The sequence below is a fragment of the Prionailurus bengalensis genome, chromosome E2 (assembly GCF_016509475.1).
Source record: "Prionailurus bengalensis isolate Pbe53 chromosome E2, Fcat_Pben_1.1_paternal_pri, whole genome shotgun sequence".
NCBI classification, from domain to species: domain Eukaryota; kingdom Metazoa; phylum Chordata; class Mammalia; order Carnivora; family Felidae; genus Prionailurus; species Prionailurus bengalensis.
The window spans coordinates 8,348,533-8,365,050 of NC_057352.1; the positions used below are offsets into that span (position 1 = coordinate 8,348,533).

General features: G+C 51.4%; 1 protein-coding gene across 2 annotated transcripts in view; it reads left to right on the top strand.

Moving 5' to 3' along the window:
* Window positions 1–47: 47 nt before the first annotated feature.
* Window positions 48–16,518, top strand: part of VRK3 (VRK serine/threonine kinase 3) — a 33,948-nt gene continuing 17,477 nt past the window's right edge. The window contains exons 1-8 of one of the 2 annotated variants that reach the window (XM_043598464.1): window positions 48–247; window positions 1,216–1,278; window positions 5,668–5,807; window positions 6,380–6,529; window positions 7,713–7,907; window positions 13,635–13,699; window positions 15,297–15,363; window positions 16,249–16,333. In XM_043598464.1, the coding sequence (XP_043454399.1) occupies window positions 5,669–5,807; window positions 6,380–6,529; window positions 7,713–7,907; window positions 13,635–13,699; window positions 15,297–15,363; window positions 16,249–16,333 (701 nt within the window). In that variant the 5' untranslated portion in view covers window positions 48–247; window positions 1,216–1,278; window position 5,668. Of the gene's footprint in view, window positions 327–1,215; window positions 1,279–5,667; window positions 5,808–6,379; window positions 6,530–7,712; window positions 7,908–13,634; window positions 13,700–15,296; window positions 15,364–16,248; window positions 16,334–16,518 lie in introns of both variants that reach the window. The other variant, XM_043598463.1, reaches the window with a different exon arrangement.

A 16,518-nucleotide genomic window follows, 5' to 3' on the forward strand; every position in this document is an offset into this window, starting at 1 on the left:
CGGAGAGATGCTTCATAGTTCACTCCTCCTTACCATTGGGTCACGTTGGCACATGCGCAGTAGAACCAGAAACCCTCCAAAAGAGGGTGGAATGGGGGTGGGCGATGAGGAAATAATCCCTCCCGGTCACTGCCCGAGGGCAGTCCGGAGGCCAGCAGCGCCTGCGCGGGCGCTGTCCTTCCTCGGGTCGAGGATGCGCGCGCAGCGCTTTCCGCCTCCCGGAAGTTTACGCGGAACAACTAAGAAGGTGAGTCCTACTTCCCGCGAAGAGTCGGAGAATCTGGCCGCAGATACCTGGCTCCCAACCCCGCTCACGAAGTCCAGAGGTGAGGGGAAAGTGAGGCGGAGAAGGGAGAGGTCTCCTGATGCAGTGACCACAGTTCGGTCGTGCTGCCTGTGACGTCAGCACGACCCTTTGTGGGAAACGGAGGCCCCCGGGCTGGGGGTCTCTATGAAAGAAGCTTCTTGTCGCCGCGATTACTGATCTGTCCTTGCAGCCCTCTCAGGCCCCTGTGGGCTCTTGGCGAGTGTGGCTACGACGGAGATGGGCGGGGCTCATAGGGAGCTTGTCGGCCGTCCTGTCTTGACACGACGTCATGCCCGATTTTTTGGGAGGGCGGGGCCTAGGCGAGTCGTGGTCATCCAGAAGACTGTCCCTCCTTCCCTGAGGTGGATGGAGTCTAGTAGCCTTTAGCTCTTTTGCTGTACAATGGCTGAGAACCTCCTAGGAGGGACGCAACTCTTAACAGATAGCAAATGTTCAGTAAATATTGGTTGAACAAATAAAATAAATGGGTGAATGGATGATAAAGACTGGCCTGAGCGTTGGAGCCTCGGGTTTAAGTCCTGAACTAGCCATGTGACCTTGGACAGGTGACTTTACTGTGAAACTGCCTTCTTCCATCCATATTTATTGAGCGTTTACTGTAACACTACCTCCATCTGACCTATTAAACAGTTGCTCATTTGTTTATTAATCTCATCCTCTGCCACTAGAATGTGAGCTTCCTCAGGTCAAGGGCCTCGTTTGTTTCCTTTGCTGCTGTATCCCCAGTGGTTAGCACATATTAGGAGTTCGGTGAGTGATTATTGAGTGAGTGAATGAACTTAGTACTTGCGGGCTACATAGCCAGTGATCAGTAAACATTAACCATTATCTTTCACTTATATGTGAAATGGGCCCGAGTCAACCTCTCCACTTGTATTCACTTACAGGACTCTTCTAAAATGGAGTTTCCAGCCCAGGGAATCTGAAGGCCAGACTGTGACCCCATTAAGGTACCATCCCCTCAGGGACAGGCCCCCTTATAGCTTATTCCCCACCAACAGCCTGCTCCTGTTCCGCCTCCTCTGTGTTGCTGCTGTCAGACTTCACTCCCAGGAGGAAAGTTATCATGGATGTGACAGGGTCACTGGATTAGGTGCTTGCCCCATCCTAGAGGCCATCTTTAGCCAAGGGCACTTGGCACGGAGGGAAAACTCCACTTACGGCAAAACCACTTAACACTGTAAAGCCAGGAAAACCCCAAAAAACAAAAAAACTGCCAAGTCTTAGGGGTGCCTGGGTGGCTCAGTCGGTTAAGCGTCTGACTCTTGATTTCAGCTCAGGTCGTGATCTCACAGTTTGTGAGTTCGTGCCCCGTGTTGGACTCTGTGCTGACAGCAGGGAGCCTGCTTAGATTCTCTCTCTCTCCTTCTCTCTCTGCCCTTCCCCTGCTCATGTGCATGCATGCTGTCTCTCTCAGAATAAATAAATTAAAAAACAAAACAAAACTAAAGTCTTAGTTTGCTAGTCAGATGAGGACAGACTATGCTGCATTAGCAGCAGCCCCCATATCTCAGTGGCTGAACCCAAATTCAAGTTTCTCACGGATACAAAGCCTGGAACCACTCTTCAGGGTAGCCGCCCTCCAGGCCATTTTGATCTTGTGGCTCCAACGTCACCAGAAGGGCTTCAGGTGTGCAGTGGCCTGAAGCGAGAAGAGGAGGTGACTCCTCTAGCTTCCCAAAAATGCTCACCCATATTTATCCCTTCGAGAAGAGAGATCTGTCCATTCAGATGTCACCCAGGACAACAAATTAAGTGCCACAACCAACCTACAGGTTTCCTTAAAAGACACTTGGCAACAGCCTTTGCGGTCTGACATCGTACACAGCTCCTTGGTGGGAGCTGAAGGAAAGGGAGTTTTCTGCCACAGTGTGGTTTCTGCTCTTCTGCAGACCAAGGGGAAGCACAACCCTCGTCTCCTCTGGCTGCGATTTCTTTCCTGAGCTCTTTGGACGGCCTGTGACTTTCAAGGGCAAGCACTGGAAGTCCATAAGTCCAGGACTGACAACTGGAATGTAAATTGGATACGGGGCATGATCCGGTCATAAGAGCCACTAACATAAAAGGCTTTCCGGGGGCCAGGCCCTGTTCTCGGCGCTTGATATAAATGTATTCATTTAGGCCCCAGCACCTACTCTAGCGGTCAAAAAAAGTACTGTTAGAACTAGCTGCATTTTACCATTGGGCAGACGGGGGCACAGAGAGGGTAAGTAACATGCCCAGCATGTAGCGGATATGGAACCGAAATCCAGGAGCCTGGAGCCAGAGCCAGACTTTAAGGACTCTCCTGTGTACAGGTGCAACAGACACCAAGCTCTACGGTGAATACAGGAAAAGGGGTTTGATCAGACTGACCCAGACACAAAAAGATAGTTATGGCATGATCTCACTTCTAGGTGGAATCTAAGAAAAAAAAAAAAAAGCCAAACTCCTAGTAACAGAGAGTAGAATGGTGGTTACCAGAGGCTGTGGGGAAAAAGATATTGATCACAGGGGACAGACTTTCAGGGCATCTGGCTGGCTTCAGTTGGAAAAGCAGACGACTCTTGATCACAGGGTCGTGAGTTCGAGCCCCACGTTGGGCATGGGGCCTACTTTTAAAAGAAAGTGTTGGGGAGGGGACAAACTCAGTTATGATTAACAAATTCTGGAGACCATAGCGACTGTAGTCAATGATAATGTATCAAATACCTGAAATTTGCTAAGAAAGTGGATCTCAAGGGTCCTCACCACCCACACAAAAATAGTGGCAGCTATGGGCGGTCACGGATATGTTAATCAGGCGGTTGTGGTAACCATTTCACAATATGGACAAATTGCAGCACATTGTGTGGTACGCCCCACATATGTACAATTTTTGTTTGTCAAAAATAAAAGAGGAGAGAACTTTCTCTTGCGAGGTGACATGAAGTCACAAGCAAACTTACTTTGGCTTGTGTTTCCATAGCCAGTTGGTAATCAGTACTGTATGCCAAGTCTTAGAATAAAGGGCGAAGGAAATAATCTTACTTTCTTCTGCTATTTGAGATTCACAAATAGGGACACCTGGGTGGCTCAGTCGGTTAAGCCTCCGACTTCGCTCAGGTCACGATCTCCCGGTCCGGTCCATGAGTTCGAGCCCCACCTCGGGCTCTGTGCTAAGCGATCAGAGCCTGGAGCCTGCTTGGGATTCTGTGTCTCCTTCCCTCTCTGCCCCTCCCCCGCTTGTGCTCTGCCTCTGTCTCTAAAATTAAACATTTTTTTTAAAGTTTAAAGTATATAAATAAATAAATAAACAATAAAATATATCTACTTAAAAAATAAGTAAAATAAAATATATCTACTTGAGGGGCACCTGGCTGGCTCAGTTGGTAGAGCAGGTGACTCTTAATCTCAAGGTCATGAGTTCGAGTCTCGTGTGGTGTAGGGTTTACTTAAAATAAGAAAAAAAAACAATAAATTAAAAAAAAAAGTAAAATATATCTACTTGAAGTACCCATAGCACTGGCATCCTTGTTGATTTTCTCTTCTTCGCTTAACTAGTTTAATCCTGTTTTTATGGGTTGACTTGTGTCCCTCAGAATTCCATCATGTGGAAACCCTGACCCTGAGTACCTCAGAATGTGGCCGTATTTGGAGATAGGGCTTTTAAAGAGGTAATTAAGTTAAAACGGTGTTGTTAGGGTAGGCCAGCCACAGTCTGAATGTTTGTGTCCCCCTCCCCCAAAACGCATATTTTGAAATGCTAATGCCCAATGTGATGGTATTAGGGAGGGGAGCCTTTGGGGAGGAGGGTAGGTCATGAGGGTAGAGCCGTCACTAATGGGATCAGTATTCTTTTGAAGGAGACCCCAGATAGCTCCCTAGCCCCTTCCACCATGTGGGGACTGAGGAAAAATTGTCAGTCTGGACCCCCAAATGCCTTCACCAGAATTGAGCCATGGTGGCATTTTGACCTCGGACCTCCTAGTCTCCAGAACTCTGAGAAATAAGTTTCTGTTTTTCATAAGCCACGCAGTCTGTCATATTTCAATATCGCAGCCCAAACAGACCAAAGCGGGGCCCTAATCCCATATGACTGGTTCCTTACAAGAAGAGATTGGAACGCCGTCAGGGGGACGGCCATGTGAACACAGAAGGCAGCCATCTGTGAGCCAAGGAGAGAGGCCCCAGAAGAAACCGGCCTTGCTCACACCTTGATCTCCGACTTCTGGCCTCCAGAGTTCTGAGGAAATAAATTCTGTGGTTCAAACCCCCCCAGGCAGTGGTGTTTGGGTACAGCAGCCCGAGCAAATGAATACACCTGCCGTGTCCTCCTTTTTAATAGGCTCTGTGTGTACCTTTGGTTTTGAGTTTTACAAGTGTCAGGAAATATCCCAGAGACACACAAAGCCTAAAGGATAACGTCAACACCTGTGTCTCACTAAGTCAGGCTAAGACAGGCTGTTTGCAGTAGCGGATGCTACGGTCCTCGGGGCTTAATGCAACGTATATTTATTCACTGATCATGAGATTCCAGCGTGGACCCGACAGCCCTCCTTCATCTTGTAGCTATGCCAGGGGAGTGATGCGGCCTCCGGGGCCATGCGTGCTGAGAAGGGGTGGATGGAGGGGGTCCTCTGGCTCTTAACTGCCTCAGCTGGGAATTGACTTCCACTCACACGCCATTAACCGGGATTAGTTATGTGGCCCCGGTGTAACTGCAGGGGACCCCCGGGAAGGGTAGGGGAGCACGTGGATATTTGGTGAGCATTCACAGTCTCTCCCAAACCGATTGTGTGTTTCAAGAAACAAACATCGGAAGTACAGGGGAAGACCCTCAGTGCTTCAGTGACCTGAGCGGTTCTGTGTAACTTTCGTGGACTCCAAGGAATTCCCGTATCTTCTGTGAAACCTGCAGTTTCGCATTGCATTTTTCTGCTTTTGACCTGCCCGGGGCCATTAGGGGAGAGATGGGTGGCTAGAAGCTGGATGCAGTGGGGGGGGGGGGGGTTGGATTTGTTTTAGAAGTGGCCATTTCCTGGGGAAGCGCCCGACTCTTGGTTTCAGCTCAGGTCATGATCTCACGGTTCGTGAGATCAAGCCCCGCGTCAGGCTCTGCGCTGGTAGCACAGAGTCTGCTTGGGATTCTCTCTCTCCCTCTCTCTCTGCCCCTTCCCCATTCTCTCTCTCTAAATAAATAAATATGTTAAAAAAAAATAGAAGAAGTGGCAACTTCCTAAGAGAGTATATTCCAACGTAGTAACTTTTCTCCCTTTTGCAATGTTGTCACCATGGGGAGCGCAGACGAACTACTCACTGGCAGTGGATGAAGTTTTGCTTTCAGCTCCCTGTTCCCTCCCCCACCTTTTGTTTCCTAGCATGATCACCTTCTGTCCAAACTGTGGCAAAAATATCGAAGCGACATTCAAATTCTGCCCCTACTGTGGGAAACCTTTGCCTGTGGAGGAGCATGAAGGGTGCCAGACCTTTGACAGACCGCTTACGTCATCCTTCCGAGGTAAGAACCAGCCCTTTGAGGGGTGACGAGTGCATGTGTGCATGCATCGGGGGAGGAAGGCCAGAAACCTTTGCAGCCTGTCTGACCTGGCATTGATCCTGGGGCTGCCCAGGACTCAGAGTCTGTCTACACTCAGCTTCCTGGCATCTGTTCGGCCTCTGGGTTTTCAAGTTGACAACTCAGGGGGTGCCTGGCTGGCTTGGTCAGTGGAGCATCTGGCTCTTGATTGTGGCTCATGGTTAGCAGGATCAAGCCCCACGTCCAGCTCTGTGCTAACAGGGCAGAGCCTGCTTGGGACTCTCTCTCCCCCTCTCTTTCTCTGCCCCTGCCCTGCTCGCGCACAGTGCATTCTCTCTCTCAAAATAAATAAACACAAAAAATAAAAGAGAGGAGGAAAAAAATAAAATGAAGGGATAGTTTGCTTAGGTATTTAGGTGACCGAAGAAGCGAGGTTTGGCTCTGGGGATCGGCGGGAAGAGAGTGGTTGAATGTGCCCTCAGGGTTTTCCAGTTTAGGGTTCCCTGGAAAAGGCCTTTGTAATTTCAGTCTGCATCCTGTCTTCCTTTCTCCAGGCTCAAAGAGAAAGAGGAACACCAGTTCTGAAAGCTCTTCCAAGAAAGTGAGATGGTCTAGCACTGTCACCTCTTCCTCGTCATCCGTCTTCTCTGATGGTGACAGTTCTGGGTCTGAAGATACCTTAAGACCCTGTGAGAGACCCAAAGGTGAGAGTTGGGGTCAACCTGGCCTGACTAGACGGGGAAAATGGGGGTCACCGGACAGTATTTGGGGCATCCTTCCCCTGCCCGGGCATCCCCTACCCCGCCTAGACCCTCATTGCAGCATCCCTAGCCTCCAGTCCATCTACACACAGCCAGAGCCGCCCCTGTTCCCACCTGTGCATAGCCTCCTGCCTCCTATCGCCCCTCCAGCCCCAGCTCTTCATCCTGGCATCGAGGGGCAGCTCTCTAGGAAGCCTTTCCTGAGCACCACAGGCTAGATCAAGGCTGCCTCGTCTCCCTCTCTTTGCCCTCTTAGCCCCCAGTGCCAGTGACACCCTCATTTGAGCACATGTCTCCTCCAGGCTCCATGGCCCTTTCTGCCTCACTTGCTAGACTGAGAGTCCTGTGTGGGCAGGGACCAGGTAGACTCATGTGCAGAGGCCTGGAGCCAGCCGACGAGCCTGGGAGTCTTGAGGACCATGTACCCTCTCCTTCCTAGTGGGCCCTTGGATCTAAAGTCACAGCCCCCAGTGCCTCCCCTCTGTCCCTTGTTGTCTCCAGGCCCCTCTGCCTCTTGCCATTCTACGCCTTGGGTGGATGGTGGGTGGGAAGAATGGAGTAGATAATATCTCTTCTTGTGTCGTTGTCTCTCTCCTCACCATTGCCCCCCATTCTCTTGCCAGTCTGGGAGCCTCTCAAGGGCAGGGCCTCTGTCTAACAAATTTCTGACTCTTTATATTCAGCACAGGGTGGCCAGGTCCTGTTTCAGGATATTTTTGGTCGAATGTCTGGAAGGTCTTTTTTCCCCTCAGTAAACTTCTCTTCATCCAACAGGACCCAACTCAAACATCCCCTCCTCCAGGAAGCCTCTCTTGACTTCTCTAGGCGGTATCAGTTTCTCTCTCTTATTCCTGTGTATTGTCCTGTTTCGGACTCAGTTCTGACCGACGGTGTCCAGATCAGACTCCCCCACCAAATTAGGGGCTCCTGAGGGAAGGGCCCAGGTCTGACTCGTGTCCGGGTCCCCAGCTTTGTCGCACAAGGGCCTGACTCATGAAAGGTCCCAGGAAGCATTTGTTGAAAGAACAAATGAATAAATGAACCCTATGATGAGCATTGTCCCATTACCCATCCAACTCGTCTCTCCTGTTGCTGCTTTTTCCTTATTCTGACTATCTTCCTGCAGGGTCCTGGAGCAGACCCCCAACCCCCAAAAGCAGCCCACAGGCGACCAGGCAAAGCCCTCAGACCCTGAAGCGGAGCCGGGTGACAACCTCGCTTGAGGCTTTGCCCACAGGGACGGTGGTGACAGACAAGAATGGGCGATACTGGAAACTGGGATCCCTCCAGACCAGGGACAGCCAGGGCATTCTCTATAAAGGTATGCTGTCCACTGGCCGGCGGGTGCTGGGTCTGGCAGGGGCATCTCTGAGCCAGGGCAAGGGGCAGGGACCCCCTTTCCGAGAATGGAAATGAAAGCCATATCCCAGTTGCCCACCTGCCTCTAGACAGCTTTCTCTTAGACTTGGGATTGCAAACCTACCCACCTGCAGGGGCTGGGCAGGTAGAGTAAGCATGTTCAGGAGGCTAAAAGGTGATGGGGACATCTGGGGACCGTGGCCAACTGGGAATTCTGTGCCCTGTGTAACAAGGCACCCCCCCCTCCCGTTCCATGTCCACCTCTGTCATACAGGAGCGCAGGCCCAGTGAGGGTGAATGATGAGGACGATGATGAATGTTCTATCAACCCTGCAGAGATGGCATGGAACCCCCCCCCCCCAAAAAAAAAACAATTTGGTTTGATTGTTAAGAGTGACACAGACCAAGAGAATGCAAAAGGCGAATTGCTTGAGAGCAGCTCTGAACCGCTCTGAACCAGGAAGGAAAGGTGCCTGATCGGGGTTTTTGTTTGGTTAAAGGGTGAGGCCCGGGCGAGGGTTCCCCGCACAGGGGCCGGGGCCTCATGTGATTCGCCTCTCCCACCAGCAACACAGAAGGGAGCCCCTGGCTTTCTTATCAGACTGCCCAGATGTGGAGCGGGGAGCAGAAGAGGCAGGGCCGGGCTTGGAAGCTGGCAGTAATCAAAGATTAAAAAAAGAAGTCCGGGGCGCCCTGGTGGCTCAGTCAGTTAAGCGTCTGACTCTTGATTTCAGTTCAGGTCATGATTGCACAGTCATGAGATTGAGCCCTGTGTCGGGCTCCACTCTGGGCGAGGAGCCTGCTTAAGATTCTCTCTCCCCCTCTGCCCCTTTCCCCTGCTCATGCACTCTCTTGCTCGCTCTCAAAAAAAAAAAAAAAAAAAAGGGAGTCATACCTTGTTACAATGAAGAAAACAAAAACTGTGCACTGATTGGTATTAATCAACCTAATGTGTACTGAGTGCCTATTCAAGGCCGCACCGTGTTCCAAGTGCTTTATATGATTTTGGGGGTGGGGGGTGTTGTTATTTTGTCAAATGAGGTTGACCTTTCATCAAAATGACGATTTTAAAGTCTACTATTAAGTGAGTTGTAGTCCATTCATCATGCTGCACAGCCATCATGTGTATCTAGTTCCAGAACATTCCCATCACCCCTAATGGAAGCCCTGTACCAAAGCACCCACTCCCCACACACCCCTCCTCCCAGCCTCAGGCAACCACTAATCTGCTCTGTCTGTCTGGGTTTCTCTTTTCTGGATATTTCTGATAAATGCAGTGATACACTACATCATGGCCTTTTGTGTCTATATGCTGTCCCTCAGCGTGATGTTTTCAAGGTCCATCCACATCGTAGTACGTGTCAGAGCTTCATTCTGCCTTGCGCCTGAATAGTATTCCAGGGTGTGCACATACCACATCTGGTTTCTTCATGTTATGGATCGGTGCACGTGTGCATTGTTTCCACACTTGGCCCTGGTGACTAGTGCTGCTGTGAGCATCTGTGCACACATTTTCATATGGACGCGTGTTTGCTTCGTACTTGCTAACTCATAATGGATGTCAGCACTGTCGCTGCCCCATTTCCTAGATGAGCAAGCAGGCTCCGATGCTCAGCACAGAGCCTGACGCAGGGCTTGAGCTCATGAACCATGAGATTAGGACCTGAGCCAAAGTCAAGAGTCAGAAGCTTAACTGACTGAGCCCCCCAGGCACCCCGAGAATTGCAATTTTTAGTACAGCAGCTGACACTCTTAGCTCACTGTGGGCCCCGCTCTAAGTTCATCACACCAATCAGCTCATCTTTTTTTTTTTTTTTTTAATTTTTAAAAATTTACCTCCAAATTAGCATATAGTGCAACAGTGATTTCAGGAGTAGGTTCCTTGATGCCCCTTCCCCATTTAGCCCATCCCCCCCTCCCACAACCCCTCCAGGAACCCTCAGTTTGTTCTCCAGATTTATGAGTCTCTTCTGTTTTGTCCCCCTCCCTGTTTTTATATTATTTTTGCTTCCCTTCCCTTATGTTCGTCTGTTTTGTCTTGTAAAGTCCTCCTATGAGTGAAGTCATACGATATTTGTCTTTCTCTGACTAATTTCACTTAGCGTAATACCCTCCACTTCCATCCACGTAGTTGCAAATGGCAAGATTTCATTCTTTTTGATTGCTGAGTAATACTCCATTGTATATATATACCACATCTTCTTTATCCATTCATCCATCGATGGACATTTGGGCTCTTTCCATACTTTGGCTATTGTTGATAGTGCTGCTATAAACATGGGGTGCATGTGTCCCTTCGAAACGGCATACCTGTATCCCGTGGATAAATGCCTAGTAGTGCAATTGCTGGGTCGTAGGGTAGTTCTATTTTTAGTTTTTTGAGGAAACTCCGTACTGTTTTCCAGAGTAGCTGCACCAGCTTGCATTCCCCCCCCCCTTTTTTTTTGAGAGACAGAGAATGATAGAGGGACAAAGAGAGAAGTGGACAGAGGATCTGAAGCAGGCTCTGCACTGCCAGCAGAGAGCCCAATGTGGGGTTCGAACTCATGAAGCATGAGATCATGACCTGAGCCAAAGTCAGACGCACAACTGACTGAGCTGCCTAGGCACCCCCCCCCCATCTTATTCCCTTATTCATACAGCCCTATGAGTGGCCACCCTTTTCCTTTGTCAGTTCCTGAGTTCTAACGTCACCCTCCCCATCTCCCTGGAACAATTTGGGAGAACCAGTGTCGGGTCACCACATAAATCCCCGCAGCTGCTCACGGCGCTGTGCTTGTGAAAAGTAGCCTGGGCTCAAGTTCAGGACTACCCTCTGGGTCTGTGCCCTTGTGGACGGAGATTTGGGGCTTGTGTCAGTTTTCTGTGGCCACCGTAACAAATTACCACAAACTTAGTGGCTTGAGACAGCACTCATTTGTTCTCTTACAGGCGTGGAGGTCAGAAGTCCAAAATCAGTCTCACGAGTCTTTTGGAGGCTCTGGGGGTGGGGAGGGGCCTGTTTCCTTGCATTTTCGGGCTTCTAGAGGCGCCCGTGTTCCTGGGCTCATAGCCCTTCCTTCAGCTTCAAGGTGTATCAAGCTCCTCTCTGCTTCCATCACGCCCATGCCTTCCCCCCCTTTCTCTAGTTATACCTTCTCTAACCCCCTTCTTTGTAGGAACTCTTGTGGGGCGCCTGGGTGGCTCAGTCGGTTCGTTCTGGTTATGCTGGATCCCAGACCAACCTTCTTGCTCCAGGTGCAACATCTGTTGCCTGCTATGGCAGGCTGGGAGCTTCCACCTGTTTGCCTGCTATGCTCTTGTCTGCATGCTCTCCATGTATCAGGTCTGCATCAGGCAGGGATCTCCCCACGTCCCAGAGTCTGGAGCCCTGGGTTGATAGCCTGGCTCTGCAGGGGCCAGTGGCCAAGCTCATTGCCCTTCCTGGGCCCCTGTGGGCTCCCCTCTATAATGGGAATCGCCAGCTGGCTCTGCGGGCTGTTGGCATGAGGGCCACATAGAGGAGCTCAAGAGAAAAAGCCCCTCATAATCTGCAGAGTAGTGCCTGAGATCGCACTGAAATTGCCAACTGTCCCTGCCTGCTTCTGAGCGTCAGGAGCATATGTGTCACCCGTCTGTGTGGGAACTCTGTGAGCTGGGTACTGTTAGCATGCCTGAGAGGTGCCACAGCCAGCTCCAGACACCCGTTGGTGATCTCCCCAAGCCCCCTTCTCACAGGTGGAAAGGACCCCCCTTTCCCCTGGGATCTGAGCCCCCCCCTCCCCCACATTTCCCTCTCTTAGGCTTGGCTCGGGTCACCCTCGGTCCTGGGTTCTGTAAACCCTGGACTCCCACCCTGCTCTGGCTGGAGCTTCATGAGGGCAAGGATGGCTTCTGGGTAACTGTCACCTCCCTTATTTCCACACCTTGGACAGCGCCAACCTGGCTGAGCAAGGGGCAGCAAGGATTTGAAAGGGTGGAGGAGGGCACAGCCTCGAGAATGGACAACAGTGTGTTGGTTTATGGGCCCCGGATGATGTTGAGCACTCGTGATGAGCCTGGCTTGGTGCCGAGCTCCGGGGCTGAGTGGGCTCTCTGAGCGGTGCATGTGAAGGTTGCAGCTAGCTTCAAATGTATGGTATGCGCTCAGCTACTGCCGTGCTCATTCCTGCTGGGCCACCTGAGCCCTTGTATCCAATCCTGGGGACGGGCTTCGTCACTCCTATTTCACAGGCATGGGAGTGGAGGCCCAGAGAAGTCGAGCACCTCGTGTAGAGTCACACAGAGAGTTGATTGCCCTGGGAGTAGCCTCTCTTGGCCTCTCTGACCCGCAGTTCTCCTCTCCTCCGGCAGGTGGCACTAACAACAATGGCAGCAGCAGCAGTAATCATAACATAGTAGACCTTCCGGGGCTGTCCTGAGACCATTAAAGGGAGACCATGCTAGTAAGGCCGACACTTAGCACGGGGTTTATCCTTGAGCAGAATGGGACAAGCAGGCAGGGTGTTTATGAGGAAGAGAGGAGGAAGGAAGTGGATGGTGCCCCCCTACCCAGCGATAGGCTCAGATGGCCCCATGGGGACTCGGGAGCAGAAGTGGTCGTTCAGCACGGTTCCGTGTTGAGCCGGCAGGGCTGGATCAGCCATTGGATCTGGGCAGCCCCGGGATTGCAGCTCAGAGGACCCCGAGGGGCAGAAGTCAACCTGTGACGGCACTTCCCCGGGTGGGAATGGGGCTGGGACAAGGCTTCATCCGTCCCATGGTACTCACCCACATGTGTCGACAAATGCAAATATCTGGTGTATTGGGGATCCCCAGGACCACCCCCCCAGGCTCAGGTATTCACAAGGAGGACCCACAGGCCTCAGCACATAGTTGGGCCACAATGCATTTCAGCAAAAGAACGCAGAGCACAGTCAAGGGAGGGGAAAGGCCTACGGAGTGACATCTGAGGGGAGACCAGCACAATCTTCTGAGAGTCCCTTCCCCAGGGGCTCCCGGAGGATGCACAAGGAAGTGTGACAACACACATGAAGTGTTGTCTACCAGGGACGCTCCTGAGAGACCCAGCACCCAGTTTTTTTTTTCTTCATATGTATTTATTTTTGATAGAGAGCATGAGCAAGGGAGGGGCAGAGAGACAGAGGATCTGAAGCGGGCTCTGCGCTGACAGCAGTGAGCCTGATGTGGGAGCTTGAACTCACAAATCACGAGACCATGACCTGAGCTAAACTCAGACACTCAACCAACTGAGCCACCCAGGCATCTCATACCCCAGGTTTTTATTGGTAGCTGGTCACTTAGGCACACTCTGCCTGGAACATACCAACGTTCTAGACTCCCAGAAGGAAAGCAGATGTTCAGCATAATAGTTTGGGCACAGGGGGCCCCTCTGCTTGGTTCAGTGATGCTGGAACCCTCCTGAAATCCAAGTACCCAGACACCAGCCATGGACCACCCTTGCAAGCAAGCCTTTCCAAGGACAGAAGTCAGGCCTGCTTGGTAATAACCCTTTTTGTGTAGCTGAATATTAGCAGAGAGAAAGGAGAAAAAAAAAGAACTTTTCCAAGACCTAGGAAGGAACAGGTCTTGAAAGCCAAGAATGCACTTGACAAGTGGAAGTGTTGCTTGCTCTTCACTGAGAAGTTTCAGGACTATGACTTTCACTTTCCCTGGTGATCATAACCTTGTTCGTTTTGTCCACCCACAGCCGAGCCTGTCTCCACCTTCACCTGCAAGTCAAGTCCCCAGAAACAAAGATTCTCGCTGAAACTAGTGAGTGTCCCTGGGGGGCAGTCTCAAGGGGAGGGCCTGGGGCTTGGGCACCACTGACCTCCAAGCCCCCTCTGAGGGCTGGCACAGGCAGGAGAGCTCCACCTTAGCCTGCAGGGGGCAGTGGGACCTTGGGTGGGGCACATCTCCCTCCAGCCTCAGGTTCTTTATCACAGGGGACCTGGGAAGCTGCAGTCAAGTTCTCCCTGAGCCCTGGTTCCGGTGCTGTTGGGCTGTGCAGTCTGGAGGGGCTGAGTGTCCTCACCCTTGCAATGAAGCCACTAGTACCCACATTGTGTGGCCCACTTGCCCACTACCTGTCTGCCTCATAGCATGTATTTGTTGAGCGCCCACTGTATTTCACTGTGCCGGATGTTGGAGTCCATCAGAGAAGCAATCTGATGGGGTCCTTGCACTGAGGAGTCCATGAAATCTGATAAAAGGGTATCGTCTTGGTTAGTAGCCTCATCATTTCTGAAAGCTGGGATTGTAGGTGACTTTTATTGTCTTTCCTTCATTTATTCAGATTTTCTCACCCTTACCCCCCATCGCCCCCCCCCCCCCCCCCCCCCCCCCCCCCAGAATACTGTGGCAGCCAGTCCGGGTGCCTTCCCCTGGCCCTAGACAGAGGCTGTGTGAGTGGTTCAGAGTGAGGACTCCGGAGCCAGGCTCACAGATGAGTAATAGCCCCTGTTCGTCGAGAGCCTGTTCCATGCCTGACCCTGGGTTAAGAGTCTCACAAGCAAGCCTGTGAGCTGGTTACTCTGTTTCCCCATTTAATAGGTGAGATAATGGGGACTCATCACTGGCCCAGGGGCAACCAGCATGCAAGTTGCTTTCTTCACTGCTGTATCTCCAATGCCAGTAGAGTACTCAGCACATAATAGGTGCTCTGTAGAAAGAATGAATGAATGGCAGAGCTGAGCTTTGAACCTAGCTCTTTAGCCCTGTGCTCTTAAGAACCCAGCTGTACTAGTTGTGTTTAATTAAAATATTCAGTATGCATTGTAGAAAAAATGATCCGATATTATTAATGGCTTCAGCAAAAGTAATAGTTTACTTTATTCATGTAAAAGTCTGGGGCAGTAGTCCAGGGCTATCACTGTGGTTCCATGAACAGGGGAGCCCACTTTCTCTCTCGTTGCTCCAACATGGGCGGCTCCACATGGGCTGAGATGGCTGCCTCAGCTCCCACCATCTCCTCTGCATTCCAGCCAACTGGAACAGAAGCGAAAAGGGAGAGCCTGCCCAGCCCTTTGAGGGCATAACCTGAAAGTTGCCCACATCTCTTCTGCTTACATCTTCATTGGCCAGAACTTGGTCACATGGTCATTCCTCACTGCCAGGGAGGCTGGGAAATGTTGTTTTTAGCTGAAGGCCACATGTGTAGGGAAACTTGTGGATCCTATCATAAAAGAAATCTGGGCAATGGAAATGACATGTTCACATGCAGCACCCTAGGGGATTTGGTTCTGAAGCGGGGGACTTGGTGATGGTTGTGCTGGCACTAACCTGGGGTGATACCTGGCCAGTAATGTCCTTGAAGCCCTTGTCTAAGAGCTTGCATTGTGACACCTTTCCCCCTGCCGTTCCCGACTAGGATGCCAAGGACGGGCGCTTGTTCATTGAGCAGAACTTCTTCCAGCGGGCGGCCAAGCCTTTGCAAGGTATTCTGCAGGGAAATGGACAAGGGGGAGAGAACGGTGAATTCTTGGTCAGAGCAACTAACTTTCCCCTGAAGGTGTGGGAAAGGGCCCAGTTGCGCCCCATCACCCCTTGGGCCTTGGGCCTTGGGCCTCAGAGGACAGACACCGTGGGCCTGGAGAGCCTGGTGTTGAATTATCAGAAGTACCACGGCCAGTTGCTCAATGTAGTCATTACTTAAAATCGATCACATCAGCCTACAATCAACTAAATTGTATTAAGAACAGTAGTAAATATTCAAATACTCAAAACTCATCACTTCCTAATTACTTGTCTACATTTTCTATGACCTATACTCTCGGGGTTGTTTACAGCCATTGTGCCTGCTTGGTGAAAACACCGCGCGATGGGGTGCTGGCATCTCTTCCAGCCACACATTCTGTCACGTCAGATCAGTGGCCCGAAATTGGCCACGGTGGGAAGTGTTTACACCATGAAAGTTGGCAAACACTGCAGCTGAGGGCTGTCCCCCGCCTGGCCAGCACACCCCTGGATCTGTATCACCCAACCGAGATGCTGGAAGGTGGGCAGGCATCCAATGATGCCAGGACCAGCGGAGACGTTTCCTGATCTTACTAGTCACACGTGTGAATCCAGAAGTTACTCTGTTGTTCTGAGGCCTCCCGCTCCAGATTTGTATGTGCTTTCCGCCTCGTTCACCCCCTGTCACCCGCAGATACAGATGACGGCCCGAGGTCAGCGATGCCCACCCTGTCCCCACCCTGCTGCCACCCACTCGCAGAGGTGGTGTCTCTGACTGGGAGTACTGTCTCTGCTTCCTCTCTGAGAACGGGCTGTGGGCCCGGGACCAGGTGGACTCTAACTTCTCAGTTCCCTGCCTCCCACAGTGCACAAGTGGAAGAAGCTGAACTCGACCCCCCTCCTGGCCATCCCCACCTGTGTCGGTTTTGGCATTCACCAGGACAGGTACAGGTGAGTCACTTCACGTGCCAGCCACCTCACTGGTCCCGTTCTTTCTCTCCCTGTCACGTGACCAGGCATGGCTGGAACCCCGGAGCCATTGGCCAGCCAGTTGCTTCTTTCTCCACAGCGTTGAGCCACGCTGATCCCCTACCAATCAGGAACCCTTGATCTTGCCCAGGACCGGGACCTTGTGG